The 20,721-nt window shown below is 36.2% G+C and overlaps 1 protein-coding gene across 4 annotated transcripts in view; it reads right to left on the bottom strand.

Moving 5' to 3' along the window:
• The window catches only part of AFF4 (AF4/FMR2 family member 4), a 79,460-nt gene that overhangs the window by 35,684 nt on the left and 23,055 nt on the right, over positions 1–20,721 (bottom strand). The window contains exons 2-6 of one of the 4 annotated variants that reach the window (XM_040240117.1): positions 17,681–17,772; positions 16,845–16,971; positions 13,498–14,292; positions 12,098–12,142; positions 7,738–7,824 (exon numbers count right to left, since the gene is read on the bottom strand). In XM_040240117.1, the coding sequence (XP_040096051.1) occupies positions 7,738–7,824; positions 12,098–12,142; positions 13,498–14,292; positions 16,845–16,967 (1,050 nt within the window). In that variant the 5' untranslated portion in view covers positions 16,968–16,971; positions 17,681–17,772. Of the gene's footprint in view, positions 1–7,737; positions 7,825–12,097; positions 12,143–13,497; positions 14,293–16,844; positions 16,972–17,680; positions 20,068–20,721 lie in introns of those variants that run through there. The other 3 variants (XM_040240116.1, XM_040240118.1, XM_040240119.1) reach the window with 3 other exon arrangements.

Here is a 20,721-nt window from a genome sequence, read left to right as displayed (position 1 = left end):
ACATTATTTTTAAAACATTGCCTTCCTAACTTGAGGCAGTTACTTGTTCATTCACTGTTAGGACATCACTTTTATTAAGAAGAGGGTTTAATTTATTATTATCATTTTAAATATGCTATGAAAAGATCTAATCTATTTGGGACTTACATGTGAAAGAGAGGGAGGGGAAAGGGAAAAAGGAAGGATGGAGGGAAGGAGAAGAGGGAGGGAGGGACAGAAAGGAAGGGAAAGTGAAGTCAGTCAGTCATGTCAGACTCCTTGCAACCCCACAGACTGTAGCCCACCAGACTCCTCCATCCATGGAATTTTCTAGGCAAGAGTACTGGAGTGGGTTGCCGTTTCCTTCTCCAGGGGATCTTCCCAACCCAGGGACTGAACCTGGGTCTCCCGCATTGCAGGCATATGCTTTACCATCTGAACTACCAGGGATGTATCTAATTCACTTTTAAGTACACCAACTCTTATTGTCATTAAACAAATAATCAGTGAACTTCTGGGTTAATATAAAAAGTATTTGGGAGTGCCACACCAGTTCTCCATGAAGGAAGGGGGAGGAGAAATTATCTATACTTTAGGACTTAACTTTTCTGTTATATCTTTCTTTGAGTGGTACACACACAAAAATAGCTTTTCAAGTATTTTATAACTGAAGTAACCTGGTAGCTCAGATGGTAAAGAATCTGCCTGCAATGCAGAAGACCCAGGTTTGATCCCTGGGTCGGGAAGATTCCCTGGAGGAGGAAATGGCAACCCACTCCAGTATTCTTGCCTGGAGAATTCCATGGACAGAGGAGCCTTTGGGCCACAATCCATGGGGTCTCAAAGAGTCGGACACAACTAAAGGACTAACACATACACCCCTAACTGAAAAGAGAAGCAAACAATCTCTTAAATTGATACTAGTACTAGAAGCACCTACACTTTCATTCATCTATATAGACCTAACTTGTACACTGCATGGTTTATTCTAATACTTGTTTCTTAAATCTTTAGTTTTGCTTTCTAAGTCTATTTCAATAGTGTTTCCTGACAAAGGAATGCATTTTAGTCTGTGCTCTCTTTGTACTGGATTTCAGTCATTTTCTTTGCAATAAAAAGACCAAGTTTTTAAACATAGGGAGAACACTGGGAGAAACAACAAAAGAGGTTTTTAATAAAATTTTATTAGACTTGATTTATGTTAAAGGTTTTACTGCTGCTGCTGCTGCTGCTACTAAGTCACTTCAGTCGTGTCCGACTCTGTGCGACTCCAGAGACGGCAGCCCACCAGGCTCCCCTGTCCTTGGGATTCTCCAGGCAAGAATACTGGAGTGTGTTGCCATTTCCTTCTCCAATGCATGAAAGTGAAAAGAGAAAGTGAAGTCGCTCAGTTGTGTCCGACTCTTCGCGACCCCATGGACTGCAGCCTACCAGGCCCCTCCGTCCATGGGATTTCCCTGGCAAGAGTACTGGAGTGGGGTGCCATCGCCTTCTCCGAAATGTTGTACTGAATACCACGATAAAAATGCGTGTCAAATTACTGCTGATAATCTGGATTTTTTATGCTTATGGCATCTTTGTTTCTACCATGCAGTGGCAGATAAAGAGCTTATACTTGGAAAAGGACAATCTCAACTTTGCCATTTTCTTGTTTGGTCAGAAAAGGATTTGTGTGTTATTTTCTTTTGATAGTTTCATTGCAGGTATGTCTTTTAAGCCATTTGTGCATTTGTGAAGATTAGCTGAATTAAAATCAGTTAACACAATCCATAAATAATCTTAACAAAGCACACTTAAAACTGCAATAAGCCACAGCTGGGAAGAACAAATGAACAAGAATAACTATCAACTTTTCCATATTGAAAAGACCTAAACTTCTCTTTGGATACCTCACATACCAGACATAAAATGAGATCATAAAATGTGAGGGTTTGATTCCTGGTTAGGGAACTTAAGATCTAGCATGTCACATGGTGGGGCCAAAAAAAACCCAAAACCCTGTAAAAGTAACCTAGCCAAAGCAATAATCAGTAAGTAGCTAACTGAGCTGTTTCAGAAAAATAAAAAATCTAAACACAGTTGAGTTCAGTTTGGTTGTGTACAACTCTTTATGACCCCATGGACTGTAGCACGCCAGGTTTCCCTGTTCATCACCAACACCTGAAGCTTGATCGAACTGTCCATCAAGTCAGTGATGCCACCCAACCATCTCATCCTCTGTCATCCCCTTCTCTCCCTGGCTTCAATCTTTCCCACATCAGGGTCTTTTCTAATGAGTCTGTTCTTCGCGTGAGGTGGCTAAAGTATTGGCGCTTCAGCATCAGTCCTTCCAATGAATATTCAGGACTGATTTCCTTTAGTATTGACTGGTTGGATATCCCTACAGTCCAAGGGACTCTCAAGAGTCTTCTCCAACACCACAGTTCAAAAGCATCAATTCTTCAGTGCTCAGCTTTCTTTATGGTCCAACTCTTTCACCCATACATGACTACTGGAAAACCACAGCTTTGACTAGGTGGACCTTTGTTGGCAAAGTAATGTCTCTGCTTTTTAATATGCTCTCTAGGCTGGTCACAGCTTTTCTTCCAAGGAGCAAGCATCTTTCAATTTCATGGCTGTAGTCACCATCTGCAGTGATTTTGGAGCCCAAGAAAATAAAGTCTCTCACAGTTCCCACTGTTTCCATTGTTTACTCAGGTAAACAGAGTTACCTGAGTATATATTAATATATCTAAATTCAGTCAACAAACATTTACCGAATAGCTATTATGTGCCAGAAACTATTTTATTGGTATCATCTAAATGGCTCAGTGGTACACGTATAGCACCAAGAACACTGCCAGGGATTGTTCAAAACATACAGCTGAATATGAGTAAAGGTAGTCAAAAGCTTCAGTTCACTTCAAACTATTACTGGAAAATCTACCAATTTATCCCTAAGCATACTCATTCACTCTGCTTTCCCTCCTGTGAAAAAGAATGACATAACTGTGCTCTGTGCGTGCATGCTCAGGCACTTCAGTTGTGTCCAACTCTTTGTGACCATATGGACACTATATAGCCCACCAGGCTCCCCTGTCCATGGGATTTTCCAGGCAAGAATACTGGAGTTGGTAGCCATGCTGTCCTCCAGGACATCGTCCTGACTCAGGCATCTCCTGAATTGCAGGTGGATTTTTTACCCACTGAGCCAGCTGGGAAGTTCTAATTGTGTTCCAAGGCAAATATTGTCTACTTGGGCATAAATTTCAACTCCTCTTGTGAAGATTTCCTAAGATTACCTTCTTTCTTTCCCACTTATCACTTGCTTTTCCTTTTTAACAAAATCACTTTCATCAGCACATAAATATGATAAAATGCCCTCATCTTATAAAAAATAGTCCCCAGGCAATATCATCATACTCTTTTTTGGCACCACCACATTTCTCTGCTCCCTTCTACAGACAATGCCTCAAAATAAAATCTCTGTTTATATAATCACTGCCTCTTAATACCTTTTTAACCCACTGCAACCTTCTCTTGCTCTCATCTTTGTAACTAAAAATGTCACCAATAAAGAATACATTGTCAAAAAAAAAAAAAAGAATACATTGTCAAAATTTCCCTGGTGGTCCAGAGGTTCAGAATCCCCCTTGCAAAGCAGTGGACATGGGTTCAATCCCTGGTCAGGGAACTAAGATCCCTCATGCTGCATGGCAACTAAGCCAACTAAGCCAACTAAGCCTGTGTGCTACAACTACTGAGCCCCCTACTCCCACCACAATTAAGAGAGTCCAAGCACTGCATGTCGAAACAAAGGTCCCATGTGCCACAACTAAGACCAGATGCAGTCAAATGAATAAAAATTTAAAAAAGAATACATTGTCAAATACTATATGAATCACTTACATGTGAAACCTAAAACATGACACATATGAACTTATCTATGAAACAGGAACCAAATCACAGACATAAAGAACAGCACTGTGGTTGCCAAGGGGGAAGGGGCAGGAGAGGGATGGACTGGGAGTCTGGGATTAGCAGATACAAACTATTATAAACAGAATGGATAAACAACAAGGTCCTACTGTATAGCATAGGGAACTATATTCAATATCACATGATAAACCATATGGAAAAGAATATGAAGATGAATGTATATAAAACTGAATCACTTTGGACTGTAGCCCATCAGACTCCTCTGTCCATGAAATTTCCTAGGCAAGAATACCAGAGTGGGTTGCCAATTCCCCCCTGGAAAATCCTCAAATACTTGAAAATAAAACTACATGCTTCTAAATAACCTATGGCTCTAAGAAGAAGTCACAGAAGAAATTAGGGAAATATTTTGCACTGAATGATAATAAAAACACAATATATCACAATTTGTGAGATATATTTTTAAAAAGGGCTTAGAGGGAAACTGATAGTTTTAAACACTTAAATTTTATAATCTATGATCTAAGCTTCCAAATTCATAAATCAGAAGAAAAGCAAATGAAACCCAAAATAGGCAGAAAGAAGAAAATAATCACAATAAAAGCAAAAATCAAGGAAATAGAAAACTGAAAAAGCTAAAGGATGGTTCTTGGAACCGACAATAAAACTGATAAATGACTAGCTAGACAGATCAAGGAAAACAGCAGGAGAAACTACAAATAATCAGTAGCAGGGGAAAGAGAACTTTACTGTAGATCTTACAGACATTAAAGAATAAGTATAGCTTATTAATGACACTGGGCCAATAAATCTGACTGAAAAGAAAAAAATTACCAAAACTGACATAAACAGAAAATCTGAATAGCTTTATATTTAATAAAGAAATAATAAATTTAATTTGTAATTTTAAATCTTCCAGTTGAGAATACTAGGGGTACAGATAGCTTCACTGTTGAGTTATATTAAACATACAAGGAAGAATTAATGTTAATATTTCACAAACTATTTCAGAAAATAGAGATGAAGGGAACATTTTCTTGCTCCTTTTAAGAAGCCAGCACTATCCTGATATCAAACCAAAGACATTATTAGAAAAAAAAGAAAAAAGAAACCTATCAACTCTGGCATCACTGCCCCCCGCCACAGCGCCCCTCCAGGGCAAAGGTGAAAAATCTGAACTAATATTTCAAAAAGAAGAATGGCCAATAAGCTCATAAACAGGTTCAGTGTCATTAGACATCAGGGAAATACAAATTAAAACCAGTATGAGATACTGCTAATGCCCAGTAAAATGGCTGAAACTAAAAAGAATGACAATACCAAATGTAGGATGTAAAACAAATGATATCAGTCCTGAATACTCATTGGAAGGACTGATGCTGAAGCTGAAACTCCAACACTTTGGCCACCGGATACAAAGAACTGATTCACTAGAAAAGACTCTGATTAGGAAAGATTGAAGGTGGGAGGAGAAGGTGATAACAGAGGATGAGATGGTTGGATGGCATCACTGACTCAATGGACATGAGTTTGAGTAAGCTCTGGGAGTTGGTGATGGACAGGGAAGCCTGGCATGCTGCAGTCCATGGGGTCGCAAAGAGTCAGACATGACTGAGCGACTGAACTGAACTGAAAATAAATGAAACTATTATTTATACACAGCTGGGAAATGGGAGTGGATAAGGTAGGAGTGTGGTACAACCAATTTAGCACACACTTGATACATAACCCAGAAATTCTACTTTTTTTCAGTATGACTCAGTATACCCGTATGAAAAGAAAATACAAGTTCACACAAAGAATTGTTAGTCAATGTTTATAAATACTCAATTCTTAATAGGTCAAATCTAGAAACAACTCAATGTTTATCAACAGGTGAATGAATAAATAAATTTTGGTATTTTTATACAATGGAAATAAAAATGTACTATGAATATAAAGAAAAACATTACTGATACATTCAAGAACATGGAAGAATTCTAAAAGTATATACTGAGCAGAAGAATGCAAATATATATGCCAAAAATATATATACATTGTATGGATTACACTTATATGAAATTCAAGAGAAAGCAAAACTTACCTATAGTGACATAGAACAGACAGCAATTGTGTAAGGCCAGTGGTGGGGTGAGGTGGACTGGAAAGGAACTTGAGGGAACTTTGTGGGTTGAAGGAAATGTTCTAATTCTTAATTAACGTGGTGCTTACAAAGGAGCATACGTCTATCAAAACTCGGGCTATATATTATATGTGCATTTTTTATGTGTAAACATAGCTGACTTAAAAAGAGTGGTATGACACACATACATGCAGAGAGTCTTCTCTCTACCTTGTATCACTCACAAAAATAAATGGAGCTAAATATAAACAAAGGAAATAAAACTGCAGTCACATTAAAAGAAAAATGAGAAGTTATGATCCTGGAAATGGAAAAACCTTCTTTAACAAGACATTAAAAAGCAAAAGCTTTATGTAAGAGAAAGATAAATTTATTCATCAAACAAAATACTTTAGACCATAAAACTTAAATGGGCACTAAGTGGGAGAAACATTTGCAGTATGTGGAATAAATTATTCAAATCCAGAATTCAAACAAAACAACATAAAACCAAAACAGAAATTTTCCTAAAACTCATTAGGCAAAAGGTATAGCCCAAAGGGCAGAAGAAATAGGCCAATTAATCCACATAGACATTAAATGGATGACAAATCTGTAAAGATGATGAACCTCCCCGGCAATCTAGGAAATAGAATCCTATTTCCTACTCAAAAGATCGGTGCTTAAAATAACAAATAGCGGTGTGCATGTAAGGAATAAAAGGAAATACAAGTGCAAGTATTGACTAGCACAATTACCACAGAGGGAATTTGAGAGTATATAGTTAATAGTTAACTATTATAGTATATAGTATAGTATATAGTATAGTAAATAACTATATACTCTCAATATTCAACAATTTTATTTCTTGCTTTTTACACAAAAGAAACTCATATGCACACAAGAAGGCATGAATAAAAGTTATCTACTACATTAATGTTTACAGAAATGAAAACTTGGCAACAAGATAAATATCAAAGGGAATGGCTAAATAAATTTAAATTGATATAAAATAGATGCAATTAAAAGAACTGAATACCTCTATATGTAATATATTATATATAATAACATGAGAAAGTATCTAAGATTTATTGCTGACTGATTAAAAATACAGAATAATATATCTATACAGAAATTAAATGAGAAAATGTTTATATGTAATGATTCCATTATATGTACATATAAATGCATTTGAAAACACTTGTAAATGTATGCATGAAGTAGCTCTGGTAAGATGGAGGAGGCAGAATATGGAGAAAGCTATTATTAGGGGTCCTTCTTGCATTATTGGTATAAGGATAAATTAATGTTTAAAAAAACAAATCTGTTGATTTTAGATGAGCTTGGAATTACTGTCTGAAGAACCGTTACCACAGGCTGTAAGTATGGTTGTTGCATCCTCTGGAAACAAGTTCCTCATTGAGTTTGGGAAACCCTTACCATTTGTGGCCGAGAATATCACAATAGTTCACAACAAGCAGTGATGACCTCTAGGTCTCTATCACAAGTTGCCTTCAAAGATTTTCCAAGTTTCTCTCAATCTAAGTCAATCTCAATTCTACGGTCTAGTTTTATTTTCTTCATAGTAATTATCACTATCTGAAGTTACCTATTCATTCACTTATTTGTTATCTATCTTCCACTAAAATGGGAATGGCAAGATAATTCTGAATTCACATGATTTTAGTCAAGCCATTTAGAGTTTTCTTACAGTATAAAGACACATTTTATTTACTTACCTTAGTTGGAAAAGGAAATTTGGAAGGTTCTGTTTTGCATGGTGTATGAATAGCCGTTAGAGGGGGAGGCCATGAATGCGTCATCTCCTGAAATGTAATTATTACAGTTTGTTTTCAAGCAGGTCAAGGATAAAAATTACACAGCTAAAAACCAGATCTGTATTATAAATGCTGGTTTTCTGACTGCTCCTCCAAAGGTGTACATATTTAATCAATAATATTAATTAAGCACATGTGCAAGGCACTATGGGGTAGGTAACAGGAAGACAGTTTACACTCTGACTTCAAGGAGGTTAGAGTTAAGGTGATAAGGCCTGTGAATAGTTATAGAAATCAGCCTGTAACCAAATACAGGGCACATAGTAAAATGCTATTAAGGAAGAGTTTGCTATGGGAGTGGGAAAGGGGGATAACAATAAGAAAAGAAGCCAGCTTTTACTGTGTACCTTTAATGGGCCAGATACTGTGCTATTTTACCTCTGTTACTCAGCTAGTAGTCACAATGACATTATGAGGTAGATACCATTATTATCCTGACTCTATGTAGGATAAAACTGAAGCACAGAGATTAAGCTATTTACTCAAGGTCATATACTTAGTTAGTAAAGGACACATAATTTGATTCTGGGTAGTCTCTCTACAGAGTCCATTCACTGATCCGAAATTTTGATCAAGTGGAGAAAAATCAGAAGAAAGGTATCAAATGCACACATAGAGGAAGACAGACAAGTAAGACTACATGTTTGATTTCATTCAATGCCTTCTGTCTAATCATATGCCAAGTATGTCCAAGTGGAAGTTTGGATACAATCACAATGTATATGTTAGAGATGCAGGAAATAGAGAGGTATCGGACCCAGAATAAGGAAGAAGTATTTTATCTCTGGCACGTAGTTCAAAGCCAGCTGTCAAGTAGATTGAGAAAACACAATGAATTAAAGGTGGTATAACCTTTAGGAATTTATCCTATAGCTATACCCACATAGTTATGTAAAGATACATGTTCAAGGGATGCACACTAAAAAAATGAAAACCACCTAAACATCAACAACATAGGATTAATTAAATTACCAGACACTCATACAATGGAAAACCAAGCAAACAGAAAATGAGAAAGTTACCTTCTGAAATGAAATGATACCCCCAGTTACTGTTAAATGCCAAATACAAATCAGTGTATGTCCTCATAAATGTTTATTTATGGAAAAATCTCTCAGAGATAGTTAACCTTTGGACAACAGAATGACTGAAGGAAGAAGAGGAGAGAACACTTGACACAGCTTCTACCACTTGAATCTCTTGAAAAGGTCACCTGCACTCAGCTTGCTCTTTATCCTCTTACCATGCTTTATGTCTTTAATAGTATTTCACTTTCTGAAGTAATTGTATATAGTTGATTATTTCCTACATTGTGCTCAAAAATGTCAGCTCAAAGGGTGCAACACTAACACTATTATCACCACGATATCCCTGGTGCTTCACACGCAGTAGGTCCACAGTAAGCTGTGAATTAATAAATCCTTTCTTATAATAAATATATTACTTTCGGACTAAAAATACCTTTTTATTTCCTTTAAGTTTGTGATGAGGTTCCCAGAAAAAATATGACTACAGGTATGAAGAAAACACAAAGGCAATGTGAACCTGAGCTTCCTTATATGCTGCACATAGGGAAGGGAAAAGAAACAGAAACTTATATGCCCCAGGTTTTCATTGTTGGCATTTTACACCTTCAACACCAAAATCCTCTCAATAAGAAATCTATTTAACTCCCTACTGTCAAATGACTGAGCATCTATTACACCCAAGGCCATGTGCCAAGTCATATATATACATAATATATATAATAAATGGCTTCCCATGTGGCTCAGCTGGTAAAGAATCTGCCTGCAGTGTGGGAGACCTGGGTTTGATCCCTGGGTTGGGAAGATCCCCTGGAGAAGGGAAAGGCTACCCACTCCAGTATTCTGGCCTGGAGAATTCCGTGGACTGTATAGTCCATAGGGTCGCAAAGAGTCAGACATGACTGAGCGACTTTCACTCAATATAATAAATGGTCAGTAACATCATAGAAATAATTAAATACAAGAAAATCTTAAGATTTCTTCCAGGTATTAACGTGCCATACATTTCTGAGGATTTAAGAGTAAAGATATATGCTCCCTTAGACTTTTACGTACACGGCAACTGAAAAATGAAAGCAATGAGTCATCATTGTGGTCTGATGACCTGATACAGGGGGGAAAAGGATTTCAGTGGGATTCTAAGAAAAAACAGACTCTGTATATAACTGAAGAGGAAGGAGGAACACATTCTATGGAAGTTTACAGAGATGAAAGAATACGAAAGGGTATGGCTTAGGGAAATCAGTTTGGGAAAAGTGGTCAATCTGTAGTGGGAGAGGCTGAAACTGGCCTGTATACAGACTAACATTTAAAATGTTAAATTTGCACACTATTCTTTTTAGGGGCCTGAAAACTTCTTAGAAGGAAATTATGAAGACAAAGGATTAAAGCAAAGAATATGACAGCAATACAGAAGACAGATGAGCAGGGAGACTCCAGACAGAAAGTCAGAGTGAGGACTGTATATTACAATTACTAAAGCTCAAAGTGGCAGAAATGGAAACAAAGGAACAAACATTTTCAAGAAATTTTCAAAGTCTTGCATGTAGTTTTGTGGTTAAAAAGAACATGAGAGAAAAAAGTGAAAGATAATTGGGATTCTACAATTAGCCAGGAAGAACAGTGATACTACTAATAGAAGTTAAGTCTGATAAATATGGCTTCAGACATATCTGAAGAGGCAGGGAGAAACCCAAACAGAGACCCACCTAAGAAGCAATGAAGAGACAAAAACCAAAACCCAAAGGAGGCCAAGACAGGAGAGAAAGATTGAATAGCTGTCTAACAGCTAAAGTCCAAAAGATGGAGAAAAATTTCATCAAAGAAGAAAAAGAAGAGAGAAGCACTGGCTTAAAAAATGAATTCAAATTTAAGAGATAAGAGAAGACAAGCTTTCCCAAAGGGCAACTTTGGAATGTTGAGAATGCGAGACAAGAAAAGGTGTGTAGAAAATAAAAGTAACAGTCAAGGAAGAAAAAAATGGTGCTTCCAGAAGGAAAAAATAAAAATTCTTTAAAACAGCAGAAACAGTAGAGAACTCAAATGAAGCCTCTAATGGCATGGGAGGTAATGACCTTGGAGAAACAAGTTCAGGAGAATGGCGGAAGTAAAAGAGATTTTAGTAGGCTAAAGGAAGGACGGGGAAGCCTGGTGTGCTGCAGTCCATGGGGTCTCAAAGAGTCAAACACAACTTAGAAGCTGAAAAACAACAAAAGAAAAGAAGGAAAAAATAAGTGGCAGCAGCCAATGCAAGCAGTCTTTCAAAAATATACACAGTGAAGGGGACTTCCCTGGTGGTGCAGTGGATAAGAGTCTGCCTGCCAAAATGCATGGTCATAGGTTTAATTCTGATGCGAGAAGGTCCCAGATACCTTGCAGCAACTAAGCCCACGTGCCACAACTACTGAGCCTGCACTCTACAGAGCTGCTACTACTGAGGCCCACATGCCCCAGAACCTGTGCTCTGCAACAAGAGAAGCCCATGCACCAAACCAAAGGGTAGCAACCACTCGCCACAACTACAGAAAGCCTGTGCAAAGCAACAAAGAGCCAGCGCAGTCAAAAATAAATAAATAAAAATTTTTAAAAAGTACATACAGTGAAATACAAGTACAGACATAAAAATTCAGGTGTACACAAAAAGTACAATTAATATGTGACTGATGGTTTTTGCCTATTGAGCCAAAAACAGGTTCTTTTTCCAACAGACAACATTTTCTTTTCCCAACAGAAGAATGTACTCTTTAATCATGTGTCAAGTTCAAATATACAACATTAAACACTCAAAATGTGTAGTATTCAGAGAAGACTTTTTATGTACATCTGACCAGTATATACAGATGAACTACAAAGCAAGCTATTTTCAATACAATGGTTTGATAACTACTGAGATTTTTAAGCATTTCAAATTATTAAATGATAAACATAAGAAGGTATAGTTATATTTGGCTTCTTCCTCTTTTCAAAGCAAACTGTTAAGACCAGAATTTGTTTTTACTTACAAACAAAACCCCCAGCTTTTTGAGGGCAAAGAGTAACCAAACCAAGTAGTTCAGAACTTAAGTATGAATATAAACAGAAAAGAGTCAGTTATTTTTGATGGACACAATCAGGTTATACATGTAATCAGTCTGTTACAGCTTCAGATAGTCTGTGACATACAGGGAGGAGGAAAGAGGGTAGCAGAGCATCATAATTAAAGAAACAAACTATTAAAAAAAAAAACAAAAACTTACTTTAAGAATTTCATCCACACAACTCACATCCCCAGAAGCAGATGCCTAAAAAAAGAGGAAAAGAAACACATATTAGGTCTGAAGTCATTTCTTATTAGGTTTTTATCATTTGTTGTACAGATTTAACATTATTAGAAATAAAACTAACATTAAGATATATTTGGTATCCCACTACTCAAAACCAGAACACTAATTAGAATCTTTGGACTGATTTCCTTAAATACATAATTTCAAGCACTAAAAAATTTTAATCACCAAACTGTACACGATTGGAAATTTAAAAAAAGTTTTCCAAGAAATCGTATCTTGCTTATACTTGGATTAAAAATAACTTTTAAAATGTAGTTTTTTCAGCTGAACAAGATGTCAAAATTTAAGTCGACTTATATACAAAATATACTATGATACTGAAATCATCATTTCACATAAACTAACAAACAGTAAAACCAGTATTATTGAAAGATTATCTGTCTGGAACACAATGGACATTTTCTATAATATTTCTTAAATCATGAAAGTTAAGTTTATTCTGAAGCACAAACAACAATTGAGTTATGGTGAAGTCTAGCTCTAAGGATCACATTATAATGTGTAAAGAAAGAAAAAATCATCACTTTACTTTTCTCTTGAGAGGAGTAATTAGATGACAAATGCCAGGAACAATGCATTTCCCAAGGCCACAAGAAAGATTTTTAAATGTCCTCAAAACATCATTTTACCTACCCCCCATCCCTTCATCCATTGTTTTAAGCTATGAGCTGTAATTTTCAGTTACTGATATGGCTTAAAATTTTTTCTATTGCTAGATTAAAAGATAAAATTAAAGGATAAAATTTCAGCTATTTCACAAAGAGTGCTCACTATTCTGAATAGAATGTTTTGGTACATAGTTCTAAATACCTTAAATTTCAACCCACCGCTATCCCTGGAGCAGTCGCCACAAACCTTTAAGTATACCCAGAGAAAAGGATCATGGCATCCAAATCATAAAACATTACCATCTCCATGCAACCAAAAAAGTTTCAACATTTACCACAATGAACCATGCCCACATCTTATTGATGAGTATTGCAATGAGAAGTTATTTTTTAAAAACAAAAGAAACAAAATGTATTATCCCATAAAATCAAAATGAGGAAACCTAAGGTATTGAGAGATCATGTTTTAGTTCTATAACTGACTTGCCATTTTAATATTTGAAAGCAACGAATGACCTTTTTTCTACTGCTCAAGAAAAGTGTCTAAGAGCTCTATGGATTCACTTGGGAGTCAATCACAAGTTTTTCCTTAAACTTTTACATTCCTTACTGTTAAGACAAAGAGTTCAAGTTCAATCATAATTTCAGGGTGAATTGCTTCATATAGTTACAATGTTAAAAAGCTCTAAATGTGTGACTTACATCCAGTGGTTGGGAAGGTATTTTCAGCTTGGCGAGATGTGCTTTACTGCTGGGCTTCAGTTCAGTCATGCTGTTGCCGTGAGACTGGCTGCTGTAGTGTTCAGAGGACAGCTTTGGTTCCATGGACTCCTGTCCATCCATGGGCCGCACATAGGCAGTGGGTTTCTGTAGCATTGAGCTGGACTTTGACATCAATGAAGGTGGGAAAGACTGATTTGAGTGCTGCCCACTTGAAAAAGGTACACGGGAAGGAGAATCCCAGTTTGCATCAGGGTCCCGAGGTGATTTGGAACGCTGATGTTCTTTGCTATGGTGATCATTCCCATGAGACCTGGAATGACTGGAGCTTAATGAAGAAACAGCCTGGGGTTTTCCAGGGCTGGAAGAGCGTGATTTGGAGTGTTCTGATCCATGCTGGCCTTTTTTGCGGCCACTGCTCCCACCACTGCTGTATGAGTCACGGTCATGTCTCTGGCCACTGCTATTAGTGCCACCACTGGCACCTGCACTGGCCCGCTGGCTACTGTGTCCACTCTGTAAGCCCGAGGACCGTTTCTGAGACTGAGAAGTGCTGGGTGCAGGTCCTACTGGAGTCCATTTGCTACTCTGATGAGAGCTCCCATGTCTCTGTTCAAAGAAATTTGGGTTAGATTTTTCATCTGCTGTCGGTGGTACTGTAGGCTTGGGAATTGCAACAAGCTTTGGTATAGATCTGTCTCCTATGAAATCCTTCATTTCATCGTAGTTTCCAAGCATACTCTGAATACGACTTGACAGCTTATCTTCTTTGCTAGTCTACAAAAAAAAAGTAAAATAAAACTATAAAATTAGCATAACTAGAAAGAAAAGATGCTTCCAAACTAACTTCACAAACTTTAAATGGAAAGGGACTTTTCCAAAAGGAGGTCTCATCTCATATGTTAAGGTTAAGATCTCAAAGCAAACTCCAAATACATATTTTTTAATGGTGAAAAAGAAAATGCAGTGTAAGTGAAAAACCTTCAAAACACTAATATTCTAGAGGACACTGAGAAATATATATACAATAGACTATAAAAGATCTTTTAAAACTCCAAATTTCACTAATAAATATACTAGAACAGTAGTAAAAATATTTTGACGAGCAGGAAAAGTAATTATGCCTTTACGTAATTAAGTTCCAAATCAGCAGATTAGCCAATACTCATACTTTTGGCAGTCAAGGAAAACAACATATTCCTTACAATTCAATGTTACAATTAGAAGCAGAAGTAAAAAGGTGAATGAAACAAGCTATATATACTTAATTATCTTTTTAAAATTAATAATTCCTTCTGTTACTGGAACACATCAAGTTAATAAAAGTCAACAACAAATTAAGCATGGAAAATACAGTGATAAATTTTTAAATTTTGGCTATTAATTGTGACCATCAAGTCCTCCAACTTTTGAAGTCAAAAGTGTATACTCTGAGTTTCAAAAATTATTTTTGAATAATAAGATCCAAGATGTCTACAAGCTTTAGGATTCTTTCATATTAACATATGTGAAAGAAAAAAGTTGACTGATTACATAAAAAGGAAATCAAGACTGAAAAACAAACAGAAGACCCTGAACCACCAGTATTTATTCTGAGGTTGGTATGAATCAGTAAGGACTTTAGATTATATGAAAATCAGTCTGAGAGGTAAATGTACAGCAATTTATTGATAATATCAAGGTCAGAAATCAAATCCTATTCATTGGATATTTACATACTACACACCATACTACAAAATAAAAAGGTAGTATGAGTCAAAGATTCTGGATCAAACTCCTGTTCTTTTCAAAATGTCTTTAATTCCAAAGTATTGTGTTATAAATGATGTCAGTCTAATTGCCCTTCACTGGACAAATCTTGAAAGCTCTGAATAAATGGCTACTTATAGATCTCACAAACGGTTTCTACAAACACCAAGTGTTGTAAGAGTAAACCCAGGATATATCATTAATTTGTATTTCATGAGAAAAAAATCTAACATACTTTCAACATCATACTATGAAGCCAACAATGATCACCGGTGCTGTAATACATATTATTATAGCTATTCTACATAATATAAGCCTTTAAATTATAGTAATACTTCCAATGAAAGTGTTAGAAAGTGTGAATGTGTTAGTCACTCAGTTGTTTCCAACTCTTTGTAACGCCATGGACTGTAGCCCGGCAAACTCCTCTGTCCATGCAATTTTCCTGGAGTGGGTAGCCATTTCTTTCTCCGGGGGATCTTCCTGACCCAGGGATCAAACCTGCATCTGCTGCACTGCAGGCAGATTCTTTACCACTCAGCCATCAGGAAAGCTTACTTCCAATGAAATCCAAAGCCAAATCAAACATGAGAGAAACATTTGTGGCCAATACAGTTACATTAAAATCATCAGGTTCAGTTTGGGTTGGATCCCTGGGTCTGGAAGATCCCGTGGAGGAAGGCGTGGCAACCCACTCCAGTATTCTTGCCAGGAAAATTCTATGGACAGAGGAGCCTAGAGGGCTACAGTCCATAGGGTCACAAAGAATTGTACATTACTGAAGCAACTGAGCATGCACACAAGCAAATCAAGTATAATGATAGTTTTTTTTAAAAAGGCAATTAGTTCAACTCATTGAATACATCTGACATTATGCTTTAATCTAAATTTGACATTGTTAATTAAGCATTAAACATATAAAAAGAAAATCAGAGAATCTAGTATATGATAACAAAACAAGAACCGGACTGACAATGAAAACACTTTTATTCAAATATACTGAAATTTGATAAACTAGTAAGCAAATGGCAACAAATAGGGAAAAACAAAAGAATTTATGAAATATTTTTCTTTGACTCATGTTATACCCAAACATCCAAGGAAACAGCAGATGATTGCTTTGATAAAGAAACTTTTCATTTACTTCAAGGCTCAGAAAGGTAAAATGCCTGTCAAGGGCTAGTGGTAGAGCTAGGAATAAAGATAGGAATGTTTGAACTAATCCACACTTAAGGAGTTACAGGACAGAGATGGGATGGTGGTGGGATGAGGGCTTGTAAGATGACGTTAGGGCACTAGTGATGTTATATTTCTTGATTTGGGTATTAATTATGTGAGGTTGCTCATATGGTGAATGAAAATTCTTTCACCTGTAACACTTACTTTGTGTACTTTTCTGTACATATGTTATATAGCAATGAAAACTTTATACCAAAGAAGCATATTCTATTATGAGGAAAGGAAAAAATGTTAAAGGGCATAACATTGTTAACTCTTTCTAATATAAAAACTCAAGTTTAAACATTTTAAAAGCAAGATATGTTACATTTTAGGGGAAAAACATTCAAAGGACAACTTACAACTTTGTATGGCTCAGCAAAGAGAGGAGAGCTAGGTGGGAAGGCGTCGTCGCCCTGCTGAATTTCCTGATTCCGCCTTTCCCGTTCTTTCATACGCAGCACATTCCGGTCTTCACGGTTCATGTTGCTATGAAGAGAAACACAACCTTTACATCACACACAAAAAGGAAAAATTAAATGTTCTGTACTCATTTTGTCAGTTTAACACTTCAATTGGATAGTCCCTTTTAACTTTCAAGTGATAACAGGCATTAGTACTGAAGTTGGGTTTTGGCAATGGTTATTATCTACTAAATAAAAGAGGACTTCCCTGGTGGCTCAGACGGTAAAGCATCTGCCTACAATGCAGGAGACCTGGGTTCAATCCCTGGGTTGGGAAGATCTCCTGGAGAAGGAAATGGCAACCCACTCCAGTATTCTTGCCTGGAAAATCCCACGGGCGGAGGAGCCTGGTAGGCTACAGTCCATGGGGTCACAAAGAGTCGGACACGACTGAGCAACTTCACGTTCACATTCACATTATCTACTAAAAACCGATAGTGTCTTCCCACAACTATCCAGATAGGAAACACTGGCCCAGGATATTAGGATCCACCCCATTTAAACACTTAGCCTTATCAATTTTTTAAGTTTTCTGCTAGCTAAAAGTCAGCTAAAACTTACGTATTCAGAGGGAAAGTAGTACTTAAACCCATAATTCTTAGTATTTCCTATAAGCCTTCTGTGGCTTCTTCTTCAGAAATCTAACTATTCTTTGTCATTAGAAGCATACAACCCACTCCTACCTACCACCCCCTCCCCCCAGGGTCCAGTGCTTTTCTCTGCTTTCCATCTACCTTATCTTGATTTCTCTTTGTCCCAAACACAGCTTCCTTGGTGTCCATCCTTATGGCAGTTTGATCTCAGCTTTGCTGTTGCTCTAGATTCCCTAAAAAACGACATTTCTGCTCTAAATACATTAATATTTCAATTAACACCTCAATAAATGCCCAAACTGAGGCTTTCAGCAGCAGAATCTAAAATTAACTTGGGTTAGTAACAGTAGTTGAAATTTTATAGAAAAAGAAAAAGTCTTTTGGGAGAAGGGGTAAATGAGGGTGTCATTTCTATAATCATGACAGTATATTCTGTTTTCACTAAGAAGAAACCAAGGAAAATAGTTTATATCAGTAGGATTTTTGGTTAATAGATAACAATGAAAACTGTTGAATAATCCTGGGACAAGGGATTATCAGGGACTCTGCAATACACTCTTCCTTGGAGATAGATTTAATCATCTGTCCTAGTTATGCTTTGTTTTGCTTTGAAAGTTCTGTTGGAGGCCAAACAGAAAGACCAGATTATACAGTGGAGTATTTCCAGCCTTATGATAAGATTCAGAAATTAAATTAAATCAGAAAATTAAAGTCAATCAAGACTGGTAGAAACCATAATTGTAAAATGAGAATGGACAGCAAAACCAATATATTCTTAAGGACTTTTATAAGCACAAATAAACATTTAAATATAAAACTTCCTGATTTGCAATTTACTATCATTCAAATAGAGCAATTTTTTAGTGTTTAAAAATGTGTTCCAAAAAAAAAAAGTGTGTTCCAGGTATCCAAATGTATATTCAAGTTCCTTCTTTTATGTACAAGTTTCTAATAAACTTAGAAAAGAATATAAACTATTTTGAGGTTATGGGAATAGTGTGTGCTTTCTTTGGTCTCCCATCAGAACCACAAAAAGTATTTGATTCTTTAATAAACACCATAAAACATCTACACTTTGGTATTCAGAAATTAAAATGAAAGAACATTTATTATCCCCTAGCACACTTGTGCCAACTAATAACTGTGTATCACTAACAATCAAACTTCAAACAGACCTCTAGAGCTATGGTGCCACAACACATGAACTTGTGTCCATTTCTGCGTTAACTACCAATTTCCTCTAATTTCCTAAGTTTTGAAAGCTCAGTGACTTCTCCAGTGATCCAGTGGTTAAGACTCTAACCTTCCACTGCAAGGGACGCAGGTTCAATCCCTGGTTGGGGAACTAAGATCCCATACAGCAGGGCAACTAAGCCCATGTACCCCAACTAGAGAAGCTCACCCACCACCACAAGAAGCCTGTGCACAACTAGAGAAAGCCCGCTCAACACAATGGAGACCCAGAGCAGTCCCCACCCCCAAATTCTTGAACAATCAGAAAACAACAGACATGCCTTATTTAAATTATGATTTAATTTTATGTATTCAACAGCACTAACATAATCATGCAAGAAATATGTGAAAATTTACTGCAAAAATGGATGATTCCCACAATAAAATTCCTCCTATAATTTATTAATAAAAACTTTGTTTTCTTAAAAAATAAAAGTCATCACACTGAGTATTTCCTCTTTTAACAAAACTGCCAAGAAGCTCATGATGAAATTAAAATGATTGCTAATAAGAACTAATATCCCAGTTTCAGTTCTTATTCTCTAGGTTTTTTCTGATTTGACTTATTTTCACATCTAATACACTGGTTCTATTTTTTTCCTTCTGTGTCTTTCAATATCAGTATCTCTGCCTAAAATAAGTTTTCCCCAAAGCAGTAATTCCAATAATTCCACTTGAGCTGACCTAAAATTAATATGAAATTCAAATGACTCAATTTTAAGTATATCTCTGTTGTACAGCCAAAACTATATTCCTCCTATATTTGCAACTACTATACTGAAACAGAATTCAGTAAAAAATAACAAACTGCTATATCACAACCAATCCACTAGATAAAATAATTTCTAAAAGAAAATTAGCAAGTAGAAAGAAGGTTCTTCTTCTAAAATTTTTAATTACTTAAGGTAAATTGTTTAAGTACCTATCCAGTACTTAAAGTTGATATACTAACTACAAATTTTTTCTTCTAGTTAATTTGCTGAGATATAATACACAGCACTTGAAAAGTTAACAGCATAATGGTTTGATATGTATCATAAAGTCATCATCACAGTAAGTTTAGTGAACATTCATTATCTTATACAGATGCAAAATTAAAGAAATAGAAAAACATCATTTTTGATGAGAACTCCATGACGGACTCTCAACTTATAAGTAAACATACAGCACTGTTAATTTTATTAAACTGTATTGTCCAGTACCTCCCTAGCACTTATCCTTATAACTGGAAGTTTGTACCTTTTCACTGCCTTCATCCAATTCCCCTGACCCTGATCTCCCATCTCTGGTAACCACAAATCTTAACTCTGCCTTTTCTGAGTTTGTTTCTGAAGTGTAATTGATCTGCAACACTATGTTAGTTTCTGTTATACAACCTGATTTACCTCTATACATTTGAAACTGATCACCACAATGAATCTAGTAAGATACCTCACCATACAAAGATAATATATAGTTACTAACCATATTGCTCACACTGTACATTTCAAACCTTTGATTCATTTACTTCCTAACTGGAGTTTGTACCTCTTCATGATCCTCACCTGTTTCTTTCCTTCAACCTCAACCCCTCCTCCTCTGGCAACCATCTGTTTGTTCTCTGTATGAAAACTCTGTTTCTGTTTTATTGTGCTTGCTCTTTTTTTTTTTTTTTAAGATTTCACATATAAGTGAAATAATGTAGTATTTGTCTTTCTCTGTCGAACTTATTTAACTTCTTAGGATAATACCTTCTAGGTCCATCCATATTGTTGCAAATGGAAAGATTTCATTCTTTGTGATGGCTGAGTAATTTTCCATTATACATATTTATATATCACATCTTCTTTATCCATTCATCTACCAATGGAACTCTGGCTGCTTCCATATCCTGGCTATTGCAAATAATGCCACAACTAAGATAAGGGTGCATATATCTCAAGTGTTTTTGTTTTCTTTTGTTTGTTGGA

This window comes from Oryx dammah, unplaced genomic scaffold (assembly GCF_014754425.2).
Source record: "Oryx dammah isolate SB20612 unplaced genomic scaffold, SCBI_Odam_1.1 HiC_scaffold_5, whole genome shotgun sequence".
In the NCBI taxonomy this organism is placed as follows: Eukaryota; Metazoa; Chordata; class Mammalia; order Artiodactyla; family Bovidae; genus Oryx; species Oryx dammah.
The sequence above is the reverse complement of the archived record's forward strand: the minus strand, read 5'-3'. Positions and strand labels throughout refer to the sequence as shown.